At 44.8% G+C, this 23,578-nt stretch overlaps 1 protein-coding gene across 4 annotated transcripts in view; it reads right to left on the bottom strand.

Moving 5' to 3' along the window:
• LOC120786599 (semaphorin-6D-like) overlaps nucleotides 1-23,578 on the bottom strand; it is a 163,937-nt gene that overhangs the window by 24,252 nt on the left and 116,107 nt on the right. For all 4 annotated transcript variants that reach the window (XM_040122119.1, XM_040122118.1, XM_040122120.1 and 1 more), the window contains 2 exons: nucleotides 9,806-9,864; nucleotides 9,540-9,593 (listed from right to left, as the gene is read on the bottom strand). In XM_040122119.1, coding sequence (XP_039978053.1) covers nucleotides 9,540-9,593; nucleotides 9,806-9,864 — 113 coding nt within the window. The remainder of the gene's footprint in view (nucleotides 1-9,539; nucleotides 9,594-9,805; nucleotides 9,865-23,578) is intronic.

Raw genomic sequence — 23,578 nt, forward strand, 5'->3', positions numbered from 1 at the left:
TATAATTTAAAGAAAAGACAAAAATCCCTACGTGCACAGTGACATTACCAGTAGCCCTAGAGAGGTTAAATGCCACTCCAGAGGAGGATGGATGTTGTTTGTTGTGTGAGCCAAGTGAAAACTGAGAATGAGGTTCATTTTTTCTTTTCCTCTCCCGTCTACAGGGACGTAAGGGATTTACTTTTTGGTACCACGTCCTGTATTTATCTTAATGTCTTCTGGCTGGGTGATTATGAAGAACTTGAGTTGTGCCAAGTTCTTGCTCGTGGGGGAATGTCGGGTCTCTGTAAATATAACTATAAAGGGTCCTGGTCTAGACCTGCTCCACATGAAAAGTGCCCTGAGATAACTCCTGTTATGATTTGGCGCCGTATAAATCAAATGGAATTGAACTGAATTGCTTCAGGAGGGAGCAGATTTTTTTTTGTCAAGCTTGGGAGACTTGGCAGATTATTTTGTCTAAGACCGAGCAGTAAAATAACCTGTAATTTTGTGATGAAATGAAACGTTTGACCACTAAAACGACTTTTGTTGTCTTGTAAACCCATGAGGATAAAATAAAATACAAAAATATAAATTACAAGTATTACCAGTATATTTGTCAATAGTGTCACCAGACACTGGTAGCGGACTCACAAGGAAATGCTATTTAACACACCAGTTCACATCAGTTACACATTAGCGTCAGCAGCACACACTGAAGAAAGAATAAACGATACTACAGACGCAGACGCGTTCTACTCGTTGTATCGTGTTTACAGTTACACAAGTGTGGTAAACATAAAGCACCATCGACTGTAAAAGAGGATCCTTCTACAGTAGGTGGAGGCAAAATGAACGACTTCAAAACAACCTGTGGAGTTTCTCAACTACTGGTAAAGGGAGATTGCCAAATAAAACGGCGACTCAGTGCATTCGGTTATTTATAGCTACACCATGAACAACATGTATAAATCGTATAAATCACTCAAAAATAACACCATCATCACTCGACACAGTCCAGATGCTGGTAAACAAACGGCTTGCTGACATTCATCCAGTGAAGCTGCTTTTATTCCTCGCCTCATTTTGCTGGGTGAAGGGAGAAGATGAAGATAATTAGCGTCACAACAACTGCTTTTGGCTGCTTCCTAACACCCCTCATCCCCGCCTGTTCAGCATGAGCCGCACAACACACTCATTCCATTTGTACGAGTTCCAGCTCATTAAAAAACACTTTGTGTGAGCAGGCTCTTTCGCCTGCGCGCACACACACACACACGGTAACACAAAGACACTCAGACGCAAAGGCTCTTGCCAAGAAATCGCTCCACGCGTGATCACACACACACTTAGCGGCGCTTTTTCCGTGATGCGCACACGCTCACACACTTCTTTTTGTTCTTGTGCGCCGAAGCACATCAGAAACACTCGTAAAGTATAATCACACTCTTTGTCACTCTATTATACACACACTTTAATTAGGATATTGTCTCTTATGGAGAGTGGAGAGCTGAGAGGGAGCTTGTTGATTTCCCCGACAGAGATAAAGACTGTTAGCTAACGTCTACCTGTGCTGCAGTAAACACAGCAACAATCCCTCTGGTCTGTAACATGAACAGACAACCTGCTGGTACTTAAAGAAAAAGGAGGCTCTATTTTAGCCTCGTAGTTCCGGCTATCAGGTCAAAGTCATGGCTGCATTACTTGGTGCCACGGCAACAATGTCCTGCTCAACACATCCAAAACTCAGGAACTCGTCATTCGTCTCAGGCACAGCGGCCCACTCAGATCTCCCGCTCACGACTCAGGTGAGCCCATAACCATCGCGGACTCGTTTAAATTTCCCGTCACACATAAGCAACATGCTCATATGGAAGATGAACTCCGACCGCATCCCTGAAAAAGCCCAGCACAGACTGCTCTTCCTCAGACGACTTGAGAGACTCAAACTGAAACGGTGACTCCTCCTACAGGAAACAGCCGTAACAGTTTGGTACTGGGCCCGGACTAAATCGTAGGGTCCGCTCTCCAGCAACAGTAAAATGCGGTGCTTCAGGTCTGGGAGGTCTCTCCCGCTGCAGGCCTCTGTTCACCGCAACGACCTGGTTTAAGGGCAGCTTTGAAGAACTCCGAATTCGGCCTCTTGATTTCAAATCCTCGCGTCTTGCACAGCGATAAATTCAGCTCTTCATTGCCTAGAAATGTTGCGGTTATCATCTATTGTGCAATATTTTAGGAGAAAGCCAAAAGCCTCCCCGGGGGGGTTAATCGAAGGGGATACTGTGTGAGCAGAATTAGAGTCAAAATCGTCCCATAACCCAGACAAACCTGAAAACAGCGGCACGAAACACGTGGGAGAGTAGAATGTTTGACCCGATATCACGAATCTTGCCCAAAAAAAAAGGAGGGAATTTGTTAGATTCCTCAGTTGAAAATAATCGGAACAGCACGTGATGCAGGAGAAACAATATTGCTAATGGTGTCAAATAAAACTTCAGGATTAAGCCAACGAAACGTAGGTTGCTCCGGCATCCTTTACCACGTCACTAAAATGTATTAAGAGTTCTTTCAGATGAAGAAAGCGGATGTGTGGTCGGGTGGATTTCCGTAGGCGTTCCACTCTCCGACAGTCTCTCTCTAGAGAGCGAATGTTGTCGTTCGTCCAAGGGGAGGACTTTGTCGGAGGAGCAGATCCAGTTTTAGTAGGGCCACTTTATGCAACGCTGACAGGCCAGTGTTGGTTAGTCGCCGTGCGTGACAGAGTTAAAGAGGAAAGTGGCGGGAAAATGTGATCTTTGCAGGATGTTCCTCTCCTGATGGCTTTCAATTTTTCTGTCGTCGTATTAGTTCCAAAACAGGCAATTTTCTGTCTGTCGGGTCAGCAAAAACGCAATTTCCTCCATTTCCACACAAAAGTCAAACTTCACAGTGAACTGAAAAATGAAGAGGAAGGACAAGCAGCTCTTAATGCAGAAGACACTCAGAGTCCTCTTTAAATTACGAGTACATGGCTCTGTGAGGGATTTCAATGAGGAGCAGCAGTGGGTTCAGACAGAAACAGGAGGTCATTGTGGCAGTAATTATTACTGGAGCTGGGGAGCAAAAATACCCACATACCCTCCAGACGGGATTAAAATCACTGGCCACAGCAGGTCACATTTCCTAGAGACATAAATCCAGTCAGAATGGAGCTCGATGCTGCTCCTCATGCTTTAACATAAAACAGCAGCACGAGACCCTTCTCTGGATGCGCCTACGGTAGAGTAGCAAATCTGCAAAATAACTACAACTAACAGGAATAAAAATCTGACAGAACAACTGATGCCGACCCTCGTTTATGGCAGTTTTTGAAACGCCGTGCCGCAAACAACACTCAGTTACAACCTAGAAGGTGTAGAGGGTTGATGTGCGGCCGCACTCAAGAGCAGGCCCTTTTTAAAAGGGATATGTGGCCATCTTTAGGACTGGCCGCAGCGAAAAAGGAATTCACTTCTTGTTTCTTTAACGCTGGGCTTGCTTTCTTTTTCTACCTCCAGTGGAGAAGAGAATCTCAGGGAGACATCCTGCCCCCCTTCACTGAGCTGCTGCCTCTCTGCGCTGAGATCTAAACTTGTGAATGCAGCTCAGGCTTTTACCCCCACGCACACAGAAACGCACACTCACGTACTTCTGTCTTTGTGAGGACACTCGTTGACATGATGCATTCCCTAGACCCTTACCCGAACCCTGACCTGAACCTGATTCTAACCTGAACCCTGAAACAAGTCTCTTTGAAGGTGTGAGGACCAGACAAAATGTCCTCACAACAATGGTTTAAAAGTCAAACTGGTCCTCACAATGTATAGCCATTCTGGCACAGACACAAACACACACACACACACACACACACACACACACACACACACACACACACACACACACACACACACACACACACACGCACACACACACACACACACACACACACACACACACACACACACATATATTAAAGCTGCATTTCTTCCCTGCATGCCTGAGACCTTGAGATCCAGTGTTGATGACCGAGCAGAAATGTCAGCTCTGAGGCACCGTGTGTGTGTGTGTGTGTGTGTGTGTGTGTGTGTGTAAATGTGCACATGTGTCTGTAGGGGCCAAAAGGAGAGGGTGTGTTTTCGTGTGAGGTTGTGTACTTGTGCTTCTGTCTTTGTGAGGAGCTGGAAAGTTCAGCGTCAACGTTTTCGCCACACGTGCCTTAATTAACAACATTTAGAAAATGTCACCCGTTTCCTTCAAAACGTGTTTGCTGTTGCACAGAGATGGAATTTGTAGGAGACGGGCTTGATAATCACCGGTTCAGCCAACAGTAAGTTGTGGAATGAGGGTATGATTAGATCACATCATCACCTCCTGAGTTTACTGGAAGCTGATAATGTTGAATTATCGCCAGCTGCATGTCAGACTGAAGGGGGAAACCGGTGACATGTCGTATGTATGGAAGGGACAGAGTGGCAACTGTTGAGCAATAAAGCAACAGTTTGACATTTTGGGGAATTCTCTCGAGAAACTGGATATCAGCTTCATCTCCGTATGAATCAATTATGACTTTTGGAAGAGGACGTGCCCGATTGGAATGGAGAATACATTCTAATTCAAATGTCACGCAGACGGTTGCTGTTGAGCGATAAGACGCTTAACTCTTCAATTACACGGCGTTTGAGCTGTTAAGTATCCTTTAAATGTCAAAGTCTCACATTCGTGTCATTAAAAACAGAAGAAAGCCGTTGTGTTGAACGTGACGTGAGTCGCACCGTCGTCCCCCTCCAGGCGACGGAAATCCCAGAGCTGCCGCAGAGGAGCGGCTCAGTGTCCGACGGCAGCGGCCTGGCGCTGACAAACGGCCAGACGGTGCCTGAGTGAAGAGACGTTTGTCCTTCATGCGCAAGAAGAAGTTTCTGTACCGGGCGGCAAGTTAAACTGATGCACGTCGGCTAACCAGTTTAAAATGTAACTTCGATTTAAAACCACGGAGCTGCTGTAAGAAGTTCGCATCAGGTCGGTGACGTCCATCCTTTTAAACAGGTTGAAGGACCACATGCTCCTCCACAGGCTCGGACCGTTTCCAGCTTCTCCCAGGCTGAGAGAAGAAAACTAAGTTGTTTTTCTTAACTCCAGAACAGTTGAGAATTTCAAAATGAGATTTTCACCGAATAGCAGGGACACGCTGCTGTTCACTGAGCCGTAGCTACAGGGGATACGGAGGTCCGGGAATTTGGGGGGTTTACATGTTTACACCGTAATGCACATGATGGTTTTTTTAAAGGTCGATTCTGACATTTTTAGACTGAACATCCGAAAATTGTTTGGTTTTGTTTTTTTTTGTTTTAATTTTTGAGCCGGGTTCTCTTCAAGTTTTCAACCTGTTAAAGGAAGTTTTTTCCTCGCCGCTGTCACCAAGTGCTCGCTCATGGGGGAACGTTGGGTCTCCTTAAATCTAACTATAAAGAGTCCTGGTCTAGACCTGCTCCACATGAAAAGTGCCCTGAGATAACCTCTGTTATGATTTGGAATTGAATTGACTTGAAAGCCTGGCAGGCAACATGGAGAAAAAAAAGAACTCAACGAATGAACAGTTCCTGCTTTCAAACCAAATTCATGCTCTTGAAGCAACAATTGATTCATGGAACGTAAAGTGAAACGAGTTTGAGGTAAAATCTGCGTAGCCACGCGTCTCCATCAAAAATCTAAACAAAACTGGCTCATTCAGTTAGATCGTCTGTGGTCTGACCTCTTTCACTATTTTAAACCGCACTGACATTAACACTAAGTGTCAAGTTATTTTGTTATTAAGGTGCCTATAAATACTTTAATTTATTCCTTCATATTAATATAATAAAGTTTTCACATCCATTTTATTTGTCCTTGTCCCCTTAATATTCTTTTATACAACTGTGATGCCGTATTGGATGTTGTTGCAGCAATATTATCAGTTAACTGCAATTATACCACTTTGTAACATAAAATTAATTAACGGCATAAAATTAACATTCACACAGCAGTGTTCTTCCAGCTTTGTGTCAACAGTTTGTGTTTGTGTCCCCTTCCTGTTTCAGCATCACAATCCTCCCGTGCACAAAGCAGCTCCATAAAGGAATGATTTTCCCAGTTTGGCGTGGTAGAGCTTGACTGTCGCGCACAGAGCCCTGACCTCAACCCCATCCGACACCTTTGGGATGAAGAGGAACACCGGCTGCGAGCCGGACCTGATCACCGACATCAGCGCTGGACCTCGCTAATGGGATCGAGTCCCTGCAGCAGGTTCCAAATCTGGTGGAAAGACTGAGACCAGAAGACTGGAGGATGTTAGAGAAGGAGATCACTGCCAATGGTTGGGATGTGTGCACATGTTTCTGGCCACGTCGTTTAGAATAATCTCACTGGAACTGCTACATGAGACTTCTATAAAAAAAGATTTAGTCTAAGAGTAAGGAAAGCCCCTGAACTCTGATCATCACATTCAGCCCATAGTTCCCAACTTCCTGGGAAGTCAACTTTAAGGGCATAAAGCCCATTTTAATTGTTCATTATTACGCCTGACACTTACGAGCGCAACAGCAGAATAAACTTCACTTCCTGGATCACCACCATTACAACAAGTAGTGTAAAGGTCACAGACAGACAGCACACAGAAAGCATTCGTGTCATCCAAGAACCATCGTATTTTGCATATGCAGAACTCATTCTGCACAATGTCAACTTTCATCTAATAGAAAACTACCCTGTAATAGCACACCACGGCATAATGGCCAATTTATGTCCATTCAGAGCCAAAACTAAACCCAAGGGGGCCTCCCTCACAGTGCATTAAATAACCAATTTGCAGCGAAAACGTCATTATGGGAATAGTTCCCTGCCAAACGATGTCATTACAGTAACGACATCCACTCTTGTGTAGGGCGGCGGATAGATACTGGTGCACAGTGGCTAAAACATCAGTCAGTCATTGTGTTCGGAGTCCTTCATGCCCGGCTGCCAGCCACCATGACTTTAATGCCTCAGACTCCATTATGGAGGAAGTGCCTGCCGTCAGTCCTACTCCCGATTTAATCGCTGCATATTTAAACTGAAGTTTCACAATGCAAGCGTGCAGAATGAGCTGAAAGTGGCTAATGTTACCGGGTGTGCACTGAGGCTGCTGCAGTTTATACTGTGTTATGGTGCCATTAACTTCCTGGGTAATCCCTGCAGGCGTCAATAAAATCTAAAACTTAAATGACACGGTTAATCACGACACAATTAGTGCGAGTTAAGAGATAAATCTGGGGAGGTATGTAAATTGATCCGCCAGCATCGCTCGAGTCTCCCACTGCTTTACATCTGCTGCGCCAGTAATCACGCCAGTCAATTGGGGCCAATCACCGCACAGCACGGTGTAGTTCTGTCTGCGAGGTAATACTTATGGAGGGAAAATTCAGGCAGGAAGTCATTGTTTTAGAACCTGGTGTGTAATTGGCTGCAGGCTTTCTGTCTACTCTCACATCCTGCTGCTGTTTCAGCGATTAAAGAGGCAAATTAGAGGCTGAGGTGAAGCTGCAACAGCCACATGTAAATAGACCTGAGCTCAGTTTGTGTGGAAACTAAGTTAGGGGTTAATTTCCTCTCCTCTAGCTGCAGTGTAAGTGTTTAAACCAGTCTGCAGAGTTGGTGGTAGTCTCTGCAGACTCATCTGGTCCAATGTTAATATAAAAACATTGATCAGTGCAGCGTTAAGTTCCATCCTAAACATGAAGGTAGGAAATAATTTAAGACACTGACTCAAAACGGAATCAGAATCTGCCAGCTGGTTTCACCAAACTGTGGTTTTCTACAGTGGAGTCACCTCTCCAGCACAACAGCTCTCCGCTCTTCGGCTCTCAGGGCTCCATGCTTGTCTTCTTTAAACAGGTACTTTTCATTCTAGTCGACTGACGGGGCCTCATTTAGATCCCAGGTGGATGCAATTAACTTATGAGCCAGAATACAAAATGAGCCGCTCTCTAAGATCCAAGGACTCTGGGACTGAGGTCTGCTGCTCTTTAAAAAAACCTCCCACGGACTTCAGTGTGTTTAGAAGCTACAGCTCTCTGCTAGGATCAGCACTGCTTGGCAGAAAAATGGCGACAGCTTCCCTGCAGGAATGATGCAAAGGGAAAAAAAAAAAACTTTACAGTGTCAACTGGAGCAAGTGATTGACTCTGAAGAGCCTCAGAGACGCCGGATAAAGAACATCATTCAGACCTGGGTGGAGTACGTAATTCAAGATATAATTTGGCATGAGGTGAAAATGAACAACTAATCATTTTTGACATTCATTTTCTCTTAATGCTTTCTACTCTACTCTCAGAGGGTGGTACCCTTTTCTGTTCACCTTGTTTTTCTTCATCACTTTCATTGTAACTGCTGACGTGATACAGCCACTCGAGTTCAGTTCAAGTGTTCCTGAAAGACGAACTTAGCTCAGGTCAAGTAGACCACCTCTCAGAAATCTCTTTCTGTTGTGTCCTGCTGTCTCTCAGACCCCTCTCTGGCTTTAATCAAAGTAATGCGGCTTATAGAGACTTAACGGGATTCACCGCGTGAGTATGCTATCGCTCTTTGAATGACAAAACCTCGGCTGGTTTACAGGTAGGACTGCTGACAGTCAGGCAGCAGCCGAGTCGCAGCCATGAATACAGAGCAGGCAGCTCAGCGAGGCAGATCTTAGATCCGCTGGATTATAATCTAGTGGAGGATAATAATGTCCGACTGAGAGACGAGCTAATGTACGTCAACATGAGTCAGCTGAGCGGTAATAACAAAATGTCTTCCGGTTGAGTCTGAGCTTGTTAGGGGAGGGATTGAACAGGCAGGGTAAGAAATTCAGTCTAATAGGACCATCCTCCTGGTTGTCCTGGTTGTCTGGTCATTTAATAAATCTACTGCTCTCCCTCAGGAGCTGGTGGAGACCAAAACCAGAGCTAAAAGAGAGGGAATACTGGACTTAGATTCATCAGGTGGACACAGACACCAGATCCAGATGGAGGATCATGTTGCTTTGTAACTGCTGGAGGTGGAAACAAGTATTATAGAAAGGAGGGGGTCCAGCTAGTGTTAGCCATCTCTCTTTCATGAGTCCAGATGTCGTGATGGAAAATGACCAGACTATCGAAACTCAAAGCATCAAGTCGTAACCGTGTAAGCTCAGCTGTATGTTATGAAAGGAGTCATGATGTGCCGAGGTCTCAGATGAGACTAATCAACGTTCAACACAATTGGCCCCCCAGACACTTCAAACCGGTACAGTCAGGTGCTCAAACTACCCCAACAGACCTACCTGTCTGTTGGAATTGATGTGATACAACAATTAAATATAACAAATCTGGGGTGTCTGAAAAAAATGCTGAAGTTAAAACCTGCTGCTAAAGAAGACCTTTTAAAAAATGAACCATGGTCTCTTTTGGTCAAACATTATTCTCTGCACAGAACTCTCTATGTCACTTTCCCACAATTCTCTGCCGCTGAACCGAATAACCCATAAAATAGGAAGAAGACTTTCTTACCGTAGGCGGAGTCGGCTCCAGACTCCTGGTTTCGTGTTGTCGCCAAGACGTCGGCTGCACAAAACGTAACACAACCACAGTCAGATTCTGCCGCACAAAAACACATCTATGTCCTTAAAATCCTCCCATTTGTCTTATTTATTGTCTAATTTATTGCCTGTAACATTGCTGTAGCTGTTCAATCCACTCACTTTTACACTGTTTACACCTCATATTACAGCTGTTATCATCATTATTGTGGCTGTAAAATGCCAGGTTTATCTTACCGTGGCAGCTGTCTGGATGAAACGAGTGGTCGCCCTCGATATCCTGTTCAAACCCTGACCTGCAGACAGACAGAGAAAAGAGAGAAAGAAAGACAGGAATTTAAACAGACAAAAGAATAAACCATCGATTGAAGAAGAGAAACCAGACACAGAGTCTCCTCCCTTGTTGGTTGCCGTGGGTTATCATTGCCTGGGAATTTAATCGATGATGTGTATCCACGGTGACCAGATAATGAGTGAAGACAACGTTAATTACATTATGTCACATAGTTCAGCTCATCATTTAGTTTGGAGGTTGACTGAAGAGAAAAACACATCAAAGTCACCTTCTTTGGTCATCCAATTAGGCGAAAGGAATGTGAAACCTGTCCAATCAAAAAACAGATACTGACAACCATGAAACACACACGCGCACACACTCATTTTCAGCAGCGGCAGAGTGAAGCGTTGGATATCTCAGTGCAGCTCCAGTAAATGAAGCCATTTATGTTCCTCACAGCGTCTCCGGCTCTCGGTTTGTGTCCCCGACCGTCTTCGTCTCCGCCTCTGTCACCACTGACATTTCCATCCGACCTTCAAATCACTTTTTAAAGGGGCAACAAATCAGGTTTTTACTGCCACACGGCACTAAACGACTGCAGTTTAACAGCTGTGTCCGAGACCTGGAGCAGGTCTCCTGATTCTGGTATTCACGCTGCTCAGTGGCTAAACGCAACACAGGTCAGAGATTAAGTCAAAACTGTCTGCGTAATCTCAAAAATGAGGCCGTCATTCCTAATTTCACCAAAGCAAACTCAACAACGTTGTCCTGACAAAATTTCACAAATTTCACAGTAAAAATTCCACCAGTACAACAACAGAGTCATGTTATAGCTGCTATCAGAAATACTCTTTCCATTCGCTATCTCAAGTCACTTCTATTTAAACCGTTTTTTGTTTTTTTTGGTTGTTGTCAAGATGCCGTCAATGAAAATCAAATCACTTCCTGCAGATCTTTCCTATTGAAAGAATTCCAGCAGCCTAAAGGGCAAAGTCCCTCCCTTTCCTGATAGGATTTTACTGTGAAAAATCTGCAGGGAATGTTGTCTCATTGATGGTATCTCAGCACCGCATGAAAAAAACGACATGAACGAATTAGTGAACAAAAACAGTATTTCTGTCAGAAAGGTGAAGCTGAGAGCAGCAGAGTGATGAGTGGAACAATGCACTGCTGGAGTAAGTGCTGTTGAAGTGGACACTTTATATTTTTTAGTTTTATATGAGACTCTGATATTATTAGAATACTGCGTGTTACTTGAGAATTCATGGTGAACCAAAACAGTAGTTTTGGAGACAACTTGCTCGGTGTTGGACAAATGGACCGACATCTTCATCCTTGGGGAAAAAAACCCGCAAACAAAATCAAAAGTCTTTTAACAATTATATTAAGTAGTTCTGGCAAAGTTCTTGTTTTTTTTTCGTCCAAAGACAAAAACAAAAGGGAGAACATTTGGCAACGGTGCGGTCGTACACCATCCACAGGAAGTTGGAGTTGAAGGTATGATGTTTCTGGACTTGAACGGTTATTTTCCTAGAAACATTCCATAGCATGAAAAGGAAATTTGTTTTCAAACTGCTCTGCTCTGAGACAGGACCATTTCTCAGTCTGATTACGCTGAGCCCATGTCCGTGCTTGTTTGGTACGTGTTTCCAGATTCCGTTTATCACGTTCTGTCTGTGCCGGTAAAGGCACTTTCCACCCGAGTGACTGGCTGAAGAAATATTTGTTCCAACTTTTTGCTCTTGTTTAATAAAAGTGACAAAATGACTTCATTATTAGTCTTCACCTGCCTAAGCTTTCTCTCTCTGTATTTACCACTTTCTATTTTCCATTAATTGGTCGGAATTCTGTTTCCTCGAGATTCATTTATCTCACACACTCTCCCTGAATCTGTCTCTACCAGTATCTAATTCATGCCTCACTTCCCTCACTCTCGTTTTCTCTCAACACCTTAGCAGATGCAGCGGTGTGTTGCTGAAATCGATAAGTTTATGATCACGCAGACCGCCCTGGCCGTCGTTGGGTGGACACATCCGCCTATGCAGACGTCCAGCGTAGTATAAAAGGAACTGTCTGGATGTGCTTGTGTATATCCGGAGTACACAGAGTATGCTGGTGTTTTATTCCAGCAACAAACCTGCATGTGTTTACCGGAACCCGTCCCTTCACTTAGGCTCAGCGAGGAGACCGTGCTCATTGTGTTACATGAGCTCAGAGACCTCAAGAATGCTTTTGTTCTTCTAAAACTCACGGTTCACTATATGGCCAAACATACAGTACGTGGGCACCCCTTGTCCGCATACTACTTTTTGTCTAGGTCTGTTTTTCCTGGTCTGGGCCCCGTTGTTCCAAGTGGAGGGAAGTCCTAGTGATAGAGCATACAAAGATATTTTAGACAATACTGTGCTTCCCGCTTGGGGACAACTATGATGTACTAAGAAAACTTCCAGATTTTGGGCCACAAAGAGAATGACATACATTAATTATTGCATCATAACATTATTGTTATAATGTTGTATTGTTATTGTTGTAATGATTTTGTATTGGAACAAGTTTCGGGGGGCAGCGTGCATCTTGTTATGTGTGGCCTCTACGCCACAATCACCTCACAGCTCAGTGCTGCTCCTGGGGGCTCGATGACAGGTTGAGGAAGACCCTTGGCTGTTTGAACATGACAATGCCTCCATTCTTAACGCCAAGCCCATAAAAAATGCACCGATGGTAGCGAGCTACCCTGACCACTGGGAGCAGGGGTTCAGCGTCTTGCCCAAGGGCACTTCAGCATGTGGACAGGAGGAGCCTGGGGTCAAACCACCAACCCCGCGAACGGCGAACGACTCGCTCTGCCTACGGAGCCGAAGCTGCCCTGACCTAAACCCCCATCCAACACCCTTGGGATGAACTGGACCATCATCGCCAGCGTCCGTGTTGGACCTCAGTGGTGCTCCGGTGTCTGAGTGGGGGAAGATCCCTGCAGCAGGTTCAACATCTGCTGGAAAGACTGAGGGGGGGCTGTCCCAGCAGCAGATTAATGAAGACGGTCTCACATGTCACGCTGTCACATATGAAGGGAATGAATGTTCAGGTGTCCACACACTTTTTGCCAGGCAGTGTACATTTTCTTCTTCCAAGCAAACAACAGCTATCTTCTCTCAGATTTCTCTTCCAGTTTAAACACAGATCACATAATCTAATAAAAGATAAATGAATTATGCAACAGGAGCGGAGCTGTGGAACATTCTGATCACATTTAATGAACTCTACATGTTCGGATTTATTATGAAATCATTATGTTTTCCTCTCCTCTCTCACTCTATATTTACCTCTCCTCCACCTTTCTTATTTGCTAACTCCTCTGCCCCCACAGTCACTCAATATTTATCTCTCTTATCAGTCATTCTCTCTCTCCATCGCCATCTTTCCTCAGTCTGGAGCTACATTTCCACCAGCGTGGGCTGAGCTGTAAGTGAGGAGAAAAAGAGAGTGAACCGGAGGAGGCAAGTGGACGGCAAGCGGCTATAAATCTCGAACCCTCTGGGGCACCTAAACGCCTCGTTCCTGTAGCGGGAAGGGACTCGGAGGAGGGCACGGAAATAGACTCGGTTACAAAGTACAGCCGAGGTTTCAGATGCTGTTGTTGCTCAATTGTATTTTCATGTTCTCAGGATCGAAGCTCCCCAATGGAGGCGTTAACAGATCTTCAAAGGCTGTGAAATGTGATTACGATGAATAAATGGCTGCAGGAACTCGCAGCTAAAGACAGAACGTTTACACTTTCTGTGCACTCACATGATGCATATGTGCTGATGACCTATGGGTGTGCCATCAGCTCTCTGGCTCTTCAGATATGAAGAGTCTTGCTCCGAAAGACTTGATTCACACTTTTTTTAGGCGCCAAAAGACGTAGCACGGCTCAGTGCATAGTTCAGTATAACACTAAAGTCAGAGTCGAGTAACAATCACGCCGTAGTTGTCAAAGATGAAGTCCTTTAGGTTCAAAAGACTCAAGACCTGACTCGGACTTGTCCCGAGAACCGGCTCTTTGCATGAACCAATCACTGTAAACTCGCTGTCATGTCACTGATGTCAGTGATGTCTCTGAAACTGTCAGTCATGTTAATTGTGCTTATAGTCACAGTTAAAATGAGTCCGCAGAAACACAACTCATATATTTTCAATGAATTCAACGTATAAACAGCCACGATAGCGATGATGGTGTGGAGGATTGAGGGGCTTTATTTCCCGATGCTCTCAGTGAACGCGGCTCCTGACAGCGGCGATATTCCTGCACCCGGATCAGTCGTAAACCCGGTCCCGAAGGTCCGACGAGAAAGCGGTGGACGCTTAACACCCGCGCCGGTGCTGAAGTGCTGGCGTGCGCGTGTGAAAGCGCGTATGTATGCGTTACGTGTTGGCTGAACACATGGATGAAAAGTAAGTACATTTACTGGAGAGACTGAGCTCCGTAAACATTACAAATTACAAATCGGTGTTAACTGTGTTATAACTAATTCATCACATCAAATAAAGGTGATGATATGTCAGTGCTTTGTTCATCCCTTGTTTCTGCTGAAAAATCAAAAAATCGGTCAGTGCAGGTTGAAGTTTCCATTTTAGTCAAATACTTTAGACTGTGGATTTCGTCACAGTCTTTCTTTCATATTTTCGCCTTTGTCACGGGTCAAGAAAAAGGTTGCCAATGGAGATATCAGAGCCGATATGACCCGCGTTCTACGGGTGTCGGTTCCCTGGGAAAACAAAACCGATGAAAAGAAAACCTTTAAATATGCTGCGCCTTCCTCCCGGGACAACGTGCAGAAGGACCTGGAACTGTCCGAGCTGGAAAATCTAACTCTCTCGATACTTTTGCTTTTGAATTGATTGCTCTTACTTTATTTCAGATTGTTTTGAGAAGCTGGATGTCGTGTGTATTCTTATGAGACAATTTCTTCGTATTTCTCGTGGTAACAATAACTTCTATGCTGCCGTCGTGCACTGGTCTCCCATGAAAAAGAAATGTTAAGCTCGATGAGTCTTTTACTTGGTTACATGACGGAAAATGAAAGTGAAAAACATTTTGGCACAGTGAAGGTCTGAAGGTCCCCGCTGTCTTTGAAGGTTAGAGCCGCCATTTGTTTTCATCTCTGTCAGTCTCCGTCACTCTGCTACAGCAGGTTTCTTCATTTTTCACATGCATCATTTTGTCACTTTATCTGCTTCTGTGTGTGTGTGTGTGGGGTTCGGTGACGCTGAAGGAGCTGTCACCCTGCCTCTGGATCAACCTAAAGAGTGCACAGGCACAAACTGTCTCCGACACACACACACACACACAGGCGCTCTCCAGGGAAACGGCTGTCTTGCTGCCACGACAACCATCTGGTGTTCATCTCCTGTGGACCCTGTCTGATTGTCCCTCTTCATTCGCTCCTCTGCTTCCTCCTCCTTCTCTCTTTCCATCCTTCTTTCTTTCTCTATTTGTATCTCCCTCCGCCTCTCTCTCTCCATTTTCTCTCTCTACAGCTGAAGTTGTGTGAGCTGCTAAACTTCCTTTTCCTCTCCAACTTTTTCCATCCGTCTCTCCGTCTCTCTGCTTCTCCCCGGAGGAAATCTTCCACTTATCGGCCGAAGTTTGAGAAGCTAAACTCACTTCAGCGAGGCTCTGAATAACATCTCCTCCTCTAAATATTGTTCTGTATTCATGCTTCTATCAGCTGCGCTGAGGTCAGGCTCTGCTGCTTTTCTACACTTGGGTTATTTGCTAGAGACTACACTTTAGTTTGGTTGCTTCCTGAAAGCCCCAGTATGGCTGGTCTGGATACACATTAGTTAAAACTTGTGCTGACCCACAATACGTTTGGTGAAAAATTTGGCCACCAACATATATATTTTTTTTACCTCCTCTTCCCCGGTCTCACTGCGGGGGGGCAGGAAATCGTTTTTACAGACTGATCTTATTTGAGGAGAATCTCTTCAACACCCTGAAATTGCTTTGTCACAGTGGTTCCTAGTTTATTAAATTGATTTTGTGAATAAGAGATGATGATTGAGATAATATAGTTATGACATGGTGTTACAGGGCCGTACAAGACCTGCATGTTTAATTGTGCTGCTGTGGACTCGACGTTGATCAGACTGCGTTTTTATGTAAAGGTGACCTGGGTGTTTATTCAGACATGAGACCCACGTGTTAAACTGACATCAGATTAACGTAAAGGGCTGCGGGTCTGAAAGGAGCTTTTGTCTCGGTTCAACAGCAGAATCGTAAAAATGACATTTGAAGTGTCGGCTGAATTTTAAGCCATGAAAACAGTATCGGTTAAAGTATGAGCGCTAATGAGGTTCGAAATATCTCTTCAGGTATGAGCTATCAAGGGAATCGAACTCCATCAGAGAATACACACCCATCGTAAACTCTGAATCAGTCTGAACAAAACACCAGGCATGAAATGCCGTATTTAGTAAAACCCTGCGAATGCTGTGAAAAAGATGAACTGTTGTGATGAAGTCCAAAGTGTTTTATGGGATTAAAAATTTCAAGGAAGCTTCTGGATGGAAGCATTGATTATGTGTGAAAGAGCTGAAGAGAAGCTGAAAAGGTTCAAAGACGGAAAAGGAAAACGGACCTGGAGAGGCTGAACATTTTGAATGAGGTTTCCAGAAAGTAACAGGAGGTCGAAGCGTAGACCAAGCGTCCAGGACAATAATGAAAATTCAAATATAAATAAAAGCACAATAGCAGGTGGACACGAACAGACGAACACAATAATGAACAGGTGTCGTTTTGGATTTTGGTATGCAGCTCTCTTAAGACTTCCGTGTGTAAACCCAAACCCCAAAATGGAAATTTCACTCTCTGTTCACCGTATCATCGGCAGCATCGTGGCTGCCAATTTACTGAGAGGTTTGAGGGGATTTTTAGATTTTATGATTTTCGCCGGCAAGCGTCTGTGAAAATTCTTTCTTCGGCAACAGCTCAGTCTTTCTGCAGGTCTCTGTGCGGCATCGTCCTCCGACGTGTAACATCACCTGCTGTGCAGGGTTCTCGCCGCGACCGGCGTGTCGCCTCGACCATCTCCCATGTCAGCCAGACATTTGTGTAGCATCTAACTTCACGCCAAAGAATCCCTTGTTTTAAACTTTCTGTCATGGTGCTGCTCTGACGACACGTCTCTAGCAGGTGATATTAATGTTTTCTAACCTGGGGTCCCATAATACCACTATACTGACACTGCCAAGTTTCCGTCTGCGCAGCGTCACTTCTTCTTTTTCCGGGTTAACGCGGCGTTCACCAAATTAAATTTAAATCTCTTTCTGACCTTTTTCATAGAATACAGGACAGAACACAGATCGAAAGCTTTTTCGCAGCCATACCGGTTAAAGAATGATGGAAAACGAACAATAAAGAGACGCGTAGCCACCACAAACTTTCAGTCCGGGGTCCCTATGTAGCAGGGGTGGGGTCATTTTACTCGTCTGTGCCAAGGGGCCCTTCATCTCATAATCCTTCAATGCCTGGATTCAGATAAGCGGCAGAAAATTGATGGATGGATTATCTAATTGAAAAAAATAAATGATGTGTCTCCTGACACCCAAAAGTTAGAACTAATCTACTGGCACAGCAGGCAGGAAAAAATATTCAAGACCTGTGGAAATGAAAAGTAAGATTTTTTTAAATTCCTTCTGAGGCCTCTTGCTGGGGGAACTTCATTCAGTGCTTTTTAAAACTGTGGATACGCCGACCCGGCTGCTTTTTATGGGGATTCTTGGGGCAGAGATTATGCTAATGATCAAATCTCGTGAACAGGTGACATCCATCCGCCTGAGACGAGCGACTCACGACAGGTTTGTGCAGTTAATGTGGGGTCTCCTGTTTTTGCAGGATCTACCCTCCGCTGCTTCCCTGCTGAGGACGCCGTAGACGCAGGACAGGGACTTGTGACCGGACTTTATTGTGTCTGAGGTTTTGATGTTAACGGAAGCAGATCAGATGCAGGACGCGGGACTGCTAAGACTTGAGCGGCTGTGATGTGATCTTCACTGACGCTAATAGAGGATAATAACCAAACTCGGTCAAAGTTTCCTCCACTTCACTGCAGAGCACACAGGACAAAACTGACTGCTCTCCCATCAGCCTCTGTGACGTAACAAACACCGGTTTTCATTACGATGATGTTTATTAAAGGCAACGATGTCTGCTGACGACTTACATGGAACCCTGACACTTTTTGGTGGATCAGTGTGTTGGTTTTCGTTTGGAAAGGCGACTGGAAACCGAAGAGAGAAGTGATTTTTCTCTCTTTTGCGGAAAATCTCTCTAGGGAGGTCACTCACGCCGCCATCTTGCCACTGCTGAATCCGCTTTCTGCTCGACTCGCTCTGATAATGCTCTCGCGTGTGAATCCAGTTTTCCTTCTGTCCTCGCTTTTCTCTTCACTTTTCTTCCTCACATGATCACTCTGTGCTCAGTTGAATGTCGTCCTCCGGCAGTCTGGCTCTGACCTTTAGCCTTCGCACTGCCGGGTCATCGAGGAAAAGAGACCCAGGTTGCTGAATGTGTGCAAGACCAAACTGAAAACTTTGGTCATTTCACTTATTCAATTCAGTCATTACACATGAAAATCAGTGTCAGGTCACCACCACCAGCGCAGTCCAGACTCCCAACAACTATCAGATGGACTCTGCTGAAATGTGGTTCAGACGTTCAGGCTCCCCTCGGGATGAACTGGAATAACTTTGATGATCCTCCGCCGTCAGGTCGACATTTCTGTTTGTCCATTACTTTGGTTTATGACCAGACACCTGCAGAACCAATGACGTTCCCATCAGCCTCGGCTGGACTTAGCATGCTACTTATAGTATCTGGCAACGTACATTAGTAGCATACAGACATATTTCGCATAACACAGAGTTGGCATTTTGTTTATTGAAAGAGAGAGAATAGTACAAATGCTAAGACGACAGAGAAAAGCTATAAAGCTTCACATCAAGCTCTACGTCACTTCAACACCAATTGAGACAGAGAGGCAGCGTCCAAACCTGTGGAAGAGAATAAACTGACGTTCTTTTTTTGTCTGACTCTGTGTGTCTTCCTACTTGTTTTACTTCCTCTTCCTTGAACTCTCTGGCGCAGATATCTCTGTATTTTCTTTTCCTTTTTTTTGTGATTCTGCGTCTCTCATCCTCACTCTGCTTCTTCTTCCTTTCCACCTCTTGCATCACGTCCTAGCCTCCCTCTCCCTTTCCTTCCTTGTCTCTTCTTATCTCCACCGGCTCATTCTGTCCATTTTAATCTTCCTGCAGCTCCTCTCTGCTCCGTCTGCGCTCTGCTCTTGTTTGCGTTGAGAATGCCAGTTGTGTCTCTTCTGAGGGCCGCTGCCACTGTAGAGATTACTGCTTCCTGTGTGTGTTAGTGTGTGGAGTTGCGGTTGATTTTCTGAAATGAGGAGAAAACAGCATTTCAGCGGCGTCTTGCCTCCTTTTTTCAACAGTTTTCCAGTTGAACTGAGACGTCGGGGTTCAGAAGTAAATGAAGGGGACCAGGACAAAACTTGTCTTCTTCCATCATCGAAACCATCATTTGAGCAGAACTCCATCGAACCCTCCACTTGGACAGAAGGTGAGGAGGGAGAAAAGGTTGAATTTCAGGGGCCTAGCCAGGATTTTAAAAATACTGAAGTCGCCATGTCCTGGTTTCCATACGGCTTATGAGCCATCAAAATGAAGCTATGCCAAGCTGGGACCCTCGGTCACCTGTTGCCTATGGTCCTTGTCTTGTGAAAACCCATCACTAAAATGCCATGGTTTCGGTGGTAAATTCCCTCTTTGTCCCTCAAAGGGGGAATTTGACTATTGTTTTTAGACAGATTTGAAAAATTGTGAACCCATACTTTAAGTTCCTGCAGTGGCAAAGGGCGAGTAGACTGGAATACAAGATGTGTGGACCCCTATGTGAAACTGGTCCCAATACGGAAACGCTGCCCATCTCACTTCCTGACTTCCATCCTGAAGACCCAGACTAGAGAGACACCCAGTCCACCTCTCCAGTCCAGAGGATGCTACATACACCGTGGCTGACCGATCGCAACTCGTCGGTCGGCGTGGCTGTGCTTTCATGTGCGCAGTCCTCACCTGTGTCTCCAGTTTGTCTACATAAGATAGGTCTGAAACCACTGTATAGACTTGATTTCTGTGTTGAGGTGAAAACTGAGGCACTTGCTGAACTACCTGGGGACCGGCCGGGTTTTGTTTACACACGGGTGTCGCTTAAATCGCCCTTGGTTTTGGGCAGGCAGGAGCAGAGCAGGTTGGCTAGGCGAGCTTTTACTTTCCTTTTTTCTGTTGTTGTTCGGTGACAGTTAAAGTCGACCCTCAGGCCCCTTCCTCTTTGTAGTTCACCTCTCTTTTTGTTATTTGGATTTATGCTCCTTCCCTTTTCCCTCGAGAGCCGGGTGCCGCAGCTAATAAGACACAAAAGCTTCCTCTGTTTTGGACTCAGGTTCCCTCAGAGGTCAGCGCTGTAGACACAGCACGCTATTAGTCAACACCAAAGTTTAATTCTACTCGAGAGCTGTGCCATTTACTCCGCTTCTGTGAGTGAATCCACCAATTACAGCAATGAATTGATTTTTCACTGGGCTTTAAACCCTGCATGCAGAGCACACTGTTTTATTACGCACTAACTGTCGTGTCTGTTGTGGCAAAACACTGTATTTTAGGGTCTGACAGGTGTATATTTTCACTTGCTTGAGCCTAAAATGTTCATTGAACTATTTAATTGAATACCACCTGAAGTCTCCTCTCTTTTCTCCCTTTCCTTCCGACCTTACTTCTTCCTTCATCATCCAGAATCATCTTTCCTTTCCTACTCTTATCTCCTCCACTACCCTCTTCACTGTTTCAACACAAAGTCAGTGTCAGCGTCCTCATTTCCTGATGAACTTCATGGAAACAGACAAACCAAACTCATAATCCCAGTAAAGACTGTCGTCACGGAGAGAACTGCTTCTATGCCATCAGTTAACGCTGAGTTTTTACTGTCTAAGACGTTTTCTCCAACAGTCGTCTGCATGAAAAACGAACATTAACATGTCCTAATTAGCTCCCTGTTAACCAGCTTTGACTTTAACCGACCAATCGTCTGCAGTGTATGAAAAGTTGCTCTGCTACAGAAAAGACACGCAACCCCCCCCGAGGCTCCGCCAGCCATCGATCGACATGAAGAGACTCATCAAGAGGAGACAGGTGAATATAAAGAGCTGTCAGCTGAGGAGGACATCATATTCAGACTGAGTGGAGATCAGCGGAGCGTTTATTTATGCCTGCTGGAATATTTGCGATTGCCATTGGTTGGGTTCCCAGAGACAGACTCCATTTACAAAACAAGAGCTTCAAATCTAAATCTACACACTGACGCTGTGGGAGAGTGACAACAGACTTACGTAGGTTTAGCTCAAAAAGACGGAATTCAAGATCTAGACTTTATAATCCCTTTTTTCTTCAGAATAAACTTTATAGTTGGCGCTTTTTGAGAAATAGCTTTTCACTATACACCGATCGGCCGCAGCATTTAAACCAGTTACTGGTTTGAATGCTGCGGCCGATCGGTGTATTTCCATTCAGTAATAAAAGTTTTCATAGTGACTGGAAGAGTCCACCATTCCCAAATCAGTGTTGGATCATAAGTTCAGTATTAACTGTATCAAGCCAACAACCAAACTCCGTACAGTTCCCTCCACAGTAATGTCTGGTGCCAGGTACATGAATCTGCTGGAACTGTATATTCTTTTCCTTTTTTATTTAATAGATTTTAGTTTTTGGGGGAAAAACAGTCGGATTTAGCCACAAAGATATTAAAGTCAGTTTTAAAAAATCCAACGTGTGTAAGATATGTAATTGTTGGAATGTGAACTCCTCTTCATCTCATTGTAAAACCCACTGAATTTCCAGAAACATCCCCAAAGGCCATGACCTCTGTGTCATGTCAGTGGTAGATACAGTATGAGCTTGAACGCAGAGTTTCTAGTTAGTTAAACATGACGAGCAATGAACGGCCTTGGTCCGCAGCTTGCTTGGCCTCTCTGCAAACACACGCCCGTGGCTCTTCTTCTGTTCTACTTCCAACATCCCTCTCTTAACAACAGCGGTGTGACAGTACCCGTGCCCATCCCGAATCCATTCAGTTCGGTATTTGACTTTCTCTGTATTTACTGTCAATATACACTCTAATGAACTCTGCGTCTGCAGAAACACGCCTTTAAGTGCTCCGTTAAACTCACAAATGCTTTCAGTTGACTCTAAATTCAAGACACGACAGTGGAACCTGAAGATGAAATCCCCACTCTGCGCTTAGGTCCATCAGTATTGCTGAGGCAAGAGGAGATTTTAGCGGCAAACACACACACACACACACACACAGACACTGCAGCTAGCAGCTTGCGAAATAAAACGTGTTCCCTCGCGCCACCTTCCGATCAATAACTCCGAAGTGTCAGGTAGCTCACGCCCACTCCACAACACTTCATGACAATCGATCTGCGGCCAAAGCGTGGGTGATTCTGCCTTCCCTCTGCTCCCCTTCTCCCCCTGCAATCGAAGCGATTTTATTTTCATATTTCTCTCTCGGGGTAGGACTTGTTTTAATCCTCGGAGAGCTGCGGAGCGTCTGCAGCCTCCTCATCTCTGAATATCGTCAGTTTTAAACCGCTGCAGGTCGACAGCCACACAGAGTTGTTTTTCTCTCCATTGCTGCAGCAGAGACTAACTAATCACGTCACGGAGTCCTCGTAACAGCTGCATGAGTAAAATTTATGTTCTGATCTGTAGCAGAATCAAGCATTAGGTCTCAGAATGCAGATGAAAAGATGGAGAGGATCAGAGGATGCGGCTTTGACATGAGAATATTTAAGAGGAAGGATCAGTAAAAGTTTAAACACGACTAAAGGAGCTACTGCCTGCATTAGTTCTTATTCAGTGCTTTCTCTCTCGTTCTGTTTAGCCACTTTGCTGATGTGACGCACTGCTGGTTGCATCTCTGTAAAATGTTGTCTGAATGATTTTTAGACAGCATGAGTTATTGTCAGTGGGATATTTATGTATTAAGGTCAGATAAGACTGTAAAAGAGCGGAGTGGGAGGAGTAATTCCAGGGGCTCTGTGGTCTTAGGAGATCGTTTACATCCCACAGACTCAACAGAAGGACTCCAGTCCAATTCTGGACGCAGATGCTATTTTGTCTGGACCCTCACCAACATTTCAGTGCAACCCGACCCAGACTACATCAGAGTGACACGTTGCTATAACTTGACCTCGGCTGTCATCCTTCAGACACTCGCAGCCACGTTTCGCAGGCTTGTTGTCGGAGGGAGGAGCTAAGAATGAAAGACAGAACTGTTCTCTTCAAAACTAGCCGTACAAAGACTCGGGGCCTTGACTGGAAACACGCACTTAAGGAGGATTAGCTTGACAAATACTGTTCCTTAGGTTTATCCTTGACCCAAGGGTTTAATAGACACCTTCAGTGTAGGTTTTGATATATAGTTCAGCATCAGCTTTCTCCTGTTGAATTCCCTCCCACTTTACTAGATGGATGTCTTGTGATCAGGTCGTATTTTCCTTTAATTACCTTAGTGCCCAGGATATAGAACGATATTTTTTCTTCTGTGAATTAGGTTGAATGGTCAGAAAGGGTTTTTCAGTAGATTTACTATAACAGCTTCTGGCTGAGCAGCACTCCAG

This window comes from Xiphias gladius, chromosome 24 (assembly GCF_016859285.1).
Source record: "Xiphias gladius isolate SHS-SW01 ecotype Sanya breed wild chromosome 24, ASM1685928v1, whole genome shotgun sequence".
NCBI classification, from domain to species: Eukaryota; Metazoa; Chordata; class Actinopteri; order Istiophoriformes; family Xiphiidae; genus Xiphias; species Xiphias gladius.